Raw genomic sequence first — 10129 nt, 5'->3', positions numbered from 1 at the left:
ACAGTCATGGGTGAGCAATGTAAAAAGAACCAGACTAAGTACACAGCCCTGCAGTGTGCCTGAATTGAGGACCAGGGTGGATGATATTCTGTCCCCTATACTCACCACCTGAGGTCGGTTGGTGAGAAAGGCACATATATGTTGAAAGTCCCAGATCGTGAAGCTCCACTATCAGCTTCTCCGGGATGATGGTGTTAAATGGTGAATTGAAGTCAACGAATAGCATTCTAACATAAGTGTCAGGATGCTGCAAATGTGTAATGACTGTATGTAGTACAATGGAGACAGCAACCTCTGTGGACTGGCTCCTCCTATAGGCAAATCAAACCTATGGGAGGCTTGATTTGCCTATAAGCCTGTGATCATCATACAGCCTATAAGCCTGTATGATGTGTTTTAAGATGAGCCTCTCAAAGCATTTCATAATGACTTGGTTAGTGCAACTGGACAGTAGTCAGTTAAGCCAGTCACAGCAGATTATTTTGGTACCTGCACCGACATGATGCAAAAACAAATAAATAACTAATTAAATAAAATATAAATATGAAAAAAAATGTGTATGCATGTGCAGAGTAGCAGGTGGATAAAGTGGCTGTGTTATGTCAGAGTCAGCTAACTATTTATGGGTCTAATGGCTGAGGGAAAGAAAACTGTTAATTTGTACATTAAATCTTTGCTTTTGTTGTACTGCTCCATATTATTCACTTTGTTTCTTATAACATACAGTACAGACCAAAAGTTTGGACACACCTTTTAATTCAATGAGTTTCCTTTATTTTCATGACTATTGACATTGTAGATTCACACTGAAGGCATCAAAACTATGAATAACACATGTGGAAGTATGCACTAAACAAAAAAGTGTAAAACAACTGAAAATACCCCTTATATTCTAGTTTCTTCAAAGTAGCAACCTTTTGCTGTGATTACTGCTTTGCACACACTCTGCATTTTCTTGATGAGCTTCAAGAGGTCGTCACCTGAAATGGTTTTCACTTCATAGGTCAACCTGCCCTGTCAGGTTAATAAGTGGGATTTCTTGCCTTATAAATAGTCATGAAAATAAAAAAAACCCATTGAATTAGAAGGTGTGTCCAAACTTTTGGTCTGTACTGTATGTCAATAAAGATAAAATAAAATAAATAGATAGTGTAAACTAGGAAGATGGTGCAAAATTAGTTTTAAATGGAATTGCTCTTTCTTTATAACATTCATAAATGTTTGTCTTCCCCTTGATGTAAAGACAGTTTTTATCATTAGCTGTTGATTGGTCCTAATAGGGATCTTTGACATAAAAACTTGGTTGTAATGCAGGTATTAATATAAAGTTCTGACAAAAATAACATACAATTATTATGAAAGAAATATGGACGAGATTTGAGCATTTTTGACATTTTTCTATATGTATGAGTGTTATGTGATAGATAAATCTCCAAAATTTATACAAAACTACAAAGACAATAACTTGATATGCTGTGGTTTAAGTAGAGGAACACAATGGTTTGCTAAAAGATACAAAATGGAAAGACAAAGGACAAAATATTAACATGTGTGCAAAGACTTTGATGGATGGATGGATGGATGGATGGATGGATGGATGGAAACACATAATATAAAACACAAAGGAATCTGAAATAAATCCCTCATAAGAAAACTACATCAAATTTAAAAAACTAAAAAGTTTTCACCCCCTTAGATGTTTTACCCTTTTGTACAATTTAACCAGAATCAACTAAATTTGTTGGACTTTTTTTTTTTTTTTTTACAAAAAAACGTCGTGAGACTGCTAGCACCAATTGGTTGTACCTCAATTGAATTAGGTGAGACAAAAGGGGTAAACATTTATGTAATCACTTATTTTTGTTACATACATTTATTTAACTGTGTCTCATTATGTTGTTGAAGTCAGTTTTCATTTGACATTAAAGGATTTTTTTGTAATTTTTTTTTCTCTTTTAAAAAAAATCCCTATTTTGTTGACCGTGATTGTTTTGTAAAATTAATTTAAAAAAATGGAAGTTGCAGAATAGTTTGGCGCCCATTTGCGGCAGACACTGGGCAGCAGCAAATCAAAATGCAATGCAGTTCAAATAAAGTAACATAAAAACAAATGTCTCGATGAAATGAAATAAACCCTTTTTATTTGTTATGGACTACATCTCCCATGTGTTCTCACGCCAGCAGCAGAGTGGCGCTGGATCCTCTGACCGCTTTCTGTTATCCAACACTAAACCGGAAGCTTGGTGATATGTTCCCTCCAAAATAAAACTTAGAAGCTGACTGATGAACGGTTGGAACGTTTGGAGGAAAAAGAGCACAAAAACAAAAGTTCGGTAAGTATGGAGGACCAAAACTGACATACTAAAAATAATAGCAGAAATAACACAATAAATAAATCAATCAATACACATAAATACACAGATTAATCTAAAAAAGAAAAACTTTAACTCAATAATTTTATTCATTTGAATTTTTTCCAGCTTTGTTACAACAAATTGTATTTTTGAGCAAATAATTACTGTTTTGAATAATAGTTATATTGCAGTAAATGTAAAAACTATTAGTTCGGTTTATTCTGAGAATAGATAGATAGATAGATAGATAGATAGATAGATAGATAGATAGATAGATAGATAGATAGATAGATAGATAGATAGATAGATAGATAGATAGATAGATAGATAGATAGATAGATAGATAGATAGATAGATAGATAGATAGATAGATCTGAAAGGTCATAGCGGAAACGACTATATCGATGACAGTCTAACTTGACTCCAGCGGCGCTGCTCCACGGTGTTCCCACACCCAGCCTGCGCCTTGTGCTGAGCGAGGTGGGGAACCGGAGCCGCTCCGCAGTGGATCCCACGCAGGACATTGTGTTGTTGATGCGGCTGTTTGTGGAGGTCTGAGCGGCCTCAACAGGCGGGGACAGCCCGGAGTCATCCCCCTCTCGTCCTCATCACTGTCTAAGGCTGCTGCTGCTGCTGGCATCATCCATGTAGGGTCATTGTGGACGGGGAGTTGTTTACTAAGCATCATCTGATTGAAGAAAACATCTGACTGCTATCATGAGCAGCACTGGTAAGAAAGACATTGCTAAAGGGTTTGACAGCAGGTAGAATGAAGGGAAATTCAGTGCCTTTTCGACTAGATCTTGTGTAGTGTTGATCAGTCTGTTGCTCTGTCATTGTTTAAGCTGTTTTTCGTTTCTTGAGTAAACATTTTGTCACATTTATGCACATACATATTGTTTGTTAATCACAGTTCTTTGGCAAATAAAATCATGTTTGCTAATTATAGCGGATGGGTGCACAGAGACCTTTTTCTAATGGGACACTGCAGTCACTCCTTGTTCAGACTGAACCTGGCAGGTCGCTGTCCTGGTGGGCTGCTGCTGCTGCCACAGCTGGTTTTGTCTCTGTGGATCCTAATGGGACAAATAAAGGGAACCTTTATCTAAACCCTGCCCCAGTGCAGTTTTGAAAGAGCACAGTAATAAAAATGCACGTTTTAGTCAATGCTGCAAGTTCCACAACATACACACACAACAAGAAAAAAAATCTAAGCATTTTGTCACATTAGAACCACAAATGTTGGTATATTTGATTGTATTTTATTTGACAGACAAACACAAAGTCTTGCAAAAGTAAGGTGGGAGGAAGAGGGATTTTGTCAATAAAATTTGAAAAGTGCTGCATTCATATGTGTTCCTTTTATCTGGCACTCCTAAATAAAATCCATCCTATCCAGTTACATTTACAAGTCTGAGAATGACCAAACACACAGAGTTGACTCTGTGTGGAGTATATTGACCTCAACCTGGTTGTTTTGGGATCAATTCTCAGTCTTGGGCCACTTGCTACATGTTTTCCCCTTTTCCTGTTATTCTAATGGCCACTAGTGGCAAAAAAAAGAAAATTCAAAATGGAGATCACATCTATCCATTTTAGCTTCCCTTTATTGGCTCCTTGTTTAATCCAGAATCGAATTTCAAAGTCTTCTTCTCACATATAAAAAACATAATAATCAAGCTCTGTTATAGATCAGATTGTTCTAGATCTTCTTAGCACTTTGCACTCAGACTTCATGTTTACTGGTGGCTCCTGGAGTTTCTCAAAGTAGAATGGCTCCCAGTTATAGTCCATGAGGCAGATACCCTGTCTACATTCCTTCGTTATAAAGCCTATACTGTCTTAGGTAAACTGTCTCTGTAGTTATGCTACAGGAGGACATGATGGTCACTTTTCCTCACTTTGCTACTTTCTCCTACTGCTCTCCAGTCTTGCATTATTAGCTGTTATTCCAGCTTTTAACTTCATGTTCTGTGTTTTTTCTCTTCATTTAAGCTGCAGTGTTTAGTTGTGACTCCTTTCTGGGTTAACATAGAAAGTACTCCTGAATCAGTGGCTTTGTTTTTATTGTGTGCCTGCTTTGTCTCTTCTCCACATTCTACATGAGGGAATGCTACAAAGTTAACAGCTCAATGTAATCTACTGTCCACTGTCCCAGAAAAGCTGCAAGTCAGTGACTTAACGCAGTTTGCTGGGTTTTTTTAGACAGAAAAGCTGGAATAAAAAACTGAAATTGAATACAATGTTTCACAACAATAAAACTGGAATATATATATATATATATATATATATATATATATATATATATATATATACACAGTATATTACTGCTGTAAAGCAGAGATTGATGTTCTGCAAGAACTTGATTGAATATACTGTATGTGCACATCAGAGTTTCCAAAGATTTAGTTGGAAATATTATAAAAACAATGTACAATGTACAGTTCTACATCACTATTAAATATTACTGTGTTTTTCTATTTACATTAAATCAAAATAAAAATACTGACAAAATTGAGCAAGTGTAAATAATTTTGCAAGGAAAGATTTATTGTTCTGGTCAGAAAGCAGATAGAAAAACCGACCTCTTGTGCTTGTTGCTGGGAGCTCAGCAGTTAATGCTGACAGAGAAAGGGATTCTCATAACTCTTGAAAAGAGAGACATTAATAAAACAAGGAAATAAAACTGAGTGAAATGGCTAAATTTAGTCCTTCAGCTCTATGGGAGCCCAGAAGCGGGACACTGATTTGTCCTGCATGCATGTAGTGACAGTGGAGAGGAAAAGCTCTAGTTCAGTACAAGCAGCCATCTGCCACATATTTCCACAGTCTTGAGAAGACAGAGCAGAATACACAAAAAAAGACAAACTGATATAGGATTACTACTGTATCTATATTTATGAAAACTAAAAAGGTGACGTCAGGGAGGGAGAACGTTTCATTGTCGGCAGCATTTTCTCAGCCAATGTCCTCCAAAAAGGTCTCACAGCCAAACTAGGGATGCACCGATCCACTTTTTTTTACTATTAATACTGATATCTGCAACAATTCACAAGCTTGATCAAACATGTAAAAACAACAACTTTAATTTGTACATCAAATGCAGCAGTCAATGTACAGTGAATAAGAAATAAACTGAATCTGACTAAAACAATAAGTTGGCTACTTTGGTGAAACATGTCAAAATATACTTTAAAAAATATTCTGTCAAATGGTTCAGAAAGTTCAATTAGGAATTCTAAAAAATTATGTAAAATAAATAATAAAGTATGATTTCACAAACCATAGAATTAGACTGGATAGATCTGCCTGTATGGATAGGGCACATTGTCACCGATAACCGATCTAGAATATTTGTCAATATTGGCACCGATATAGATATTAATATTGGATAGGATCATCTCTAAGCCAGACAGAATGACAGACTGGTCTAGCATCGAGAGAAAAAACCTGAGAAAACACTAAATGTTACCAATTGAAATAACAGCAAATAAAGCAAATTGGAGAGTAGTAGAAGTAGAAAGTGAGGCCAAGTTGTCTGCTCCTACAGCTGCAAAACTACAGCGACATTTCAGGATAAACTTACCCATTAGCCTGAGGCATGAGAGGCAGAGCCTCTTGTGTGGTTTTTGGGTACAACTTTTTAATTCAGCTTTCCATATTGGTTCCAGAGAGGTCTCATCCTGACAAACCTTTTCAAACATGTCACAATATTTTTTCAGATTTGGGCATTTAAAAGGTTTTTGTTTTTAATAGCTTCACTGAACACACTGAGCTTCTTGTGGTTGTGCTCATCTTTTCTCAACTTTGTGGGTATACTTTTCTAGTTTCAAGACTTGATAAGAAATCAGGGAGTTTTACTGTCATATCAAATAAAAGATGCTCTATTTAGAGAGGATGAGGCCATGTCCAGATGAATCTTGGTTGTGGATTTTACAAGAATTGTTCCATAACTTATAGTTGATTCACTAATAAACATAATGAGTTAATAAGCTGATACTACCTGACTGTTGATTTGTTCCTCCCCTTTGAACATCCTGGTTGCCCTGTTTTTTAACGAGAATACCCGGAACTTACTAATGAGATTTATGCAGTGTGTCTGGCTCGCCAGACAGCAGAAATCCATTAGCACACAGCTGGAAACTGCCTGTGAAAGCTCTTACCAAACGCTATTGTTTGTCTGGAACTTGGACTAGTAGAAAGTCTGACCTTGTGCCTGCCTGGAACACAGCAACGTCCACACTGGTGTCACTTCACATATACAAATATCTTTGCATCTTTTGCTTTATGAGTGGGGATTCTATTGAATTAAACTGACTTTTTATTATTGTGTGCAATTTACAAAGGGGCATGGAGCCTCATTGTATTCCAGTATTCTCCTTAATTCTGTCCTGATTCTCAATCTCATTTTGACTGAGCCAATGTGCTCCATCTAGATTCACAGAAATACCATGAAGAATATCTAACCTAGTACAAATAGTACGCTGTAGCCCAGGGGCGCATCCTGATACGCCCAAGCAGGAATAAAAACAACAATCATAACGGACTATAATGAGGATCAGTGCTGCTCTGGTCAGACAACAACTTCAAAATCGTAAGCTTTGCTCCACCGTTAGCATCCATGTTTACTTATGAAACACTGAGCACTTTTTCTTTTTGTGGCGGAAGAGTCCATAACTGAGGTGGAAGATGAAATATCTGAGGTTTGACAGGAAAGCTGTGGTTCAGAGGAGGGTGGGATGTCTGTGTGGATGGGGACAAGAGAGGATGATGATGAGCTTGTTCCTGAGCTGAACCTGTTTAAAAATGTGTTCAGCTCATTTGCTCTGTCCAGACTTCATCTATCTGATCCTCCTTTTGCTTGAAGCTTGTAATTTTCTTCATCCCTGACCACACATCTCTAATGTTGTTCTTCTGCAGTTTGTTCTCTTTAGTCTCATAGTTACAGTATTTCCTGCTCCCCAGTATAATCTTCCAGGTATCTGTGGCATTTTCTGCCCCCATTTGCCCCTCAGCCTGGTTCCAGTTCCAACCAGTCACACCTACAATCTGTTAGTACATCAGCTCAGGGCTTTGTCTTGATCACACCCTTCCCCAGCTTTTCAGCCTCTGTGTCTCACCCAGTAGTAGTCAGTCCATCCTGTTACTTTCATCACCTACCTACTGTACATCTCATCTCATCTCCTTGGTATTCTCTTGACTCCGGATTCAGATTCATTTGGTTTTTTGCTGTTTCCCCTGGACTTTCCCGTTTTTGTAAGTTTTTGTTCTTCATACTTGTATTACATTTTCAACACCACCTGACATCTCTTGCCTGCTGCATTTGGGTCCCCACTTATATATTCCTTTATTTAATCAGGTAAACCCCGTTGAGATCTAGATCTCATTTTCAAGAGGGACCTGAGCATGACACGACATGACATGACACTTCTACATGACACCACGATACCATCTTGGATATTTTCTAAAGCAAATGCGGAGCGTGTGCCATAAGTTTTCATGCAAATACGTCACAAATTACGGGAATCGATAATTGGAATTCCAAGTAATTGAACTACTGAGAAACAGTTTTGTACAAGAACCAGTTCTTGATTCCCATTCCTACTTTTGCATTATAATTTGTGCCAGGAACAGTGAGATTGTCTGTGTGAGCGAACAAAGATTTGAGATATGTGACTTTAAATCTCACAAACACTCACCCAATAGTGTTCTGGTACACGCTCAATTTTGACAACTCCAGTTCTGCCACATACCTGTCAAACTTCAGATGCCTTCTTGGCTTCATTTATGAGAAGCTAGGCTAGTTCTGTCCAAACTTGAGAATGAAACATAATTGAATGGACTGGAGAAAGGGAGATTCTTTTTTTTTTGAGTAAAAATTTATTTTCACTCAAATTTATTTTTACTCAGTAGCATGCTTTAAATGTCTTTATATTTATTATGTTATCATAGTTATCATAGTTATTTTTATAACTATGATGATTTTTCACAACTCTGATTTTTTCGATATGTCATGCAGCATATGCATATGAGCAGCACCTGGAACTAGACTTAAGGGTGTAAATTATGTTCATAGCTAGGCCTGTCACGATAGCAAATTTTGCTGAGCGATTAATTGTCTCAAAAAATTATTGCAATAAACGATAATATTGTTTGAAGACCTTTTTACACTGATTTAATGGAAATGACGTAATAATGTATGCGATTTCCTGCCAAAGATAGATACACTTTATTTTCAAAAGAATATTTAACACTGGAGCTGATAAACAAAATAAACAAAACAACCAAAAACAAAATGGATTCTCAGTCTCCATTAACAAAAAATGTACTTGATAAAAACTAAACAACATAAAGCCAAAGTGGAAATAAATACTGCATTCAACCTAAAGAGTGCAGATTATGAAGTCTGTATATTATGTTGCTCTTCAGTAATAATTAGATTTAAATAGAGAAGATGGGCACATCGACTACCTGATGCAATAGTTCACACTACATGATTTTTGCTCCTATTTTCCAACAATCTTAGATCGTTGGTCTTTCTAAGATTGTGTGGTGTGTTATGGTAGATCGTGGTCGTTGCCGCTCCGATCTAAATCAGGGGTTTTCCCCGACTGGGAGCTTTAACTACACCTGTTCAATGTGACCAATCAGAGCCAATCAGAAAGCGCGGATTCTCCTCAGTGTGATTTTCATTCAGTCAGGACTTTACGCTGACACTAGCCACATGCATTGCAGGTAGATTGTAGTAAAGCATTGATTAATGCCTGGTTTTAAAATTAGTTCACTGGACTTGTGGCCATTATTTTGTGCCCATTGTTAGACACCACAGGGCAGGAACGAACCCGATCGACCCGTTATACCTAGGATTTCTGTTGGCTAATGTGTGGTCTGTCAGGGTTTGAAAATGGGCCGACAATCGGCCGACATCTCGTGTGCGCTGGGCTTTACACTAAGGAAATGAGGTCAGAGGTCAGTGGAGAGCACCGGAGTTGAGCCTTTTTTCATTCGGTGTCATCAACAGAAAGAGAAAAAGGCCGGAAGAGACGATAAAGCCGATAATTAAAATGACGTCGATAGTTTTAATTTATCATACGATTAATCGATTTATCATTTATCACGACAGGCCTATTCATAGCTGTAAAAAAATGTTTGTGGGTTTCTCATAGAAAAAGCTGCAGGTTTATGACTAACATATGGCTCTTTTCAAATATAGTTAAAGCATTTAGGATATAATGATAAAATACTGTATATGACTATTTTCTGGTCTTATTTCTAATCTGACATGTTAAAAAATTCATTCTGAAATAAAATCCAACATACTACAGTTTAAAGACAAATTTGACTGGATTATTTCTGCAGTCTATACCCACCAATGCCAAGTGAAAAAGCAATGGACACAGCTCCTGTGTGTCCTCAGAGAGGATGCCACAGCCTTTTTATAGGTAAATACTAACTGAGCTCACTGGTACAAAGCCCCTAAGCTGGTGTTTCTCACAAACACACATTCAGAGCAGTAATTAGGCCTGCAGTCTGGTGTTGGTTTGTGACATTTCCCCTCACCCTGCTGTTTTACACAGGCCTTTGATGACATGGGGAATGGCATGTTTACCCTCTCAAAAGCAGTTTGTTCACATGTGACTTTTCAGAGGTGCTAAACATATATTAGACTGAAGCTGGAATACAATGATCTGCCTCCAGATGAAACAATTCTATAAATAAAGAGAGGAGAAAAACACAATTGGAAACTATTTGATGCCTAGCAAAGTGACACATTT

General features: G+C 37.3%; 1 protein-coding gene across 1 annotated transcript in view; it reads left to right on the top strand.

Annotated features, from left to right (window-relative positions):
• The first annotated feature begins 2764 nt into the window (after positions 1–2764).
• ablim2 (actin binding LIM protein family, member 2) overlaps positions 2765–10129 on the top strand; it is a 111731-nt gene continuing 104366 nt past the window's right edge. Inside the window, exon 1 of the mRNA XM_028037772.1 lies at positions 2765–3084. Within this exon, the coding sequence (XP_027893573.1) occupies positions 3072–3084 (13 nt within the window). The 5' untranslated portion in view covers positions 2765–3071. The remainder of the gene's footprint in view (positions 3085–10129) is intronic.

The sequence above is a fragment of the Xiphophorus couchianus genome, chromosome 14, assembly GCF_001444195.1.
Source record: "Xiphophorus couchianus chromosome 14, X_couchianus-1.0, whole genome shotgun sequence".
Lineage (NCBI taxonomy): Eukaryota > Metazoa > Chordata > Actinopteri > Cyprinodontiformes > Poeciliidae > Xiphophorus > Xiphophorus couchianus.
This window is presented reverse-complemented; position numbering and strand designations above follow the sequence as displayed.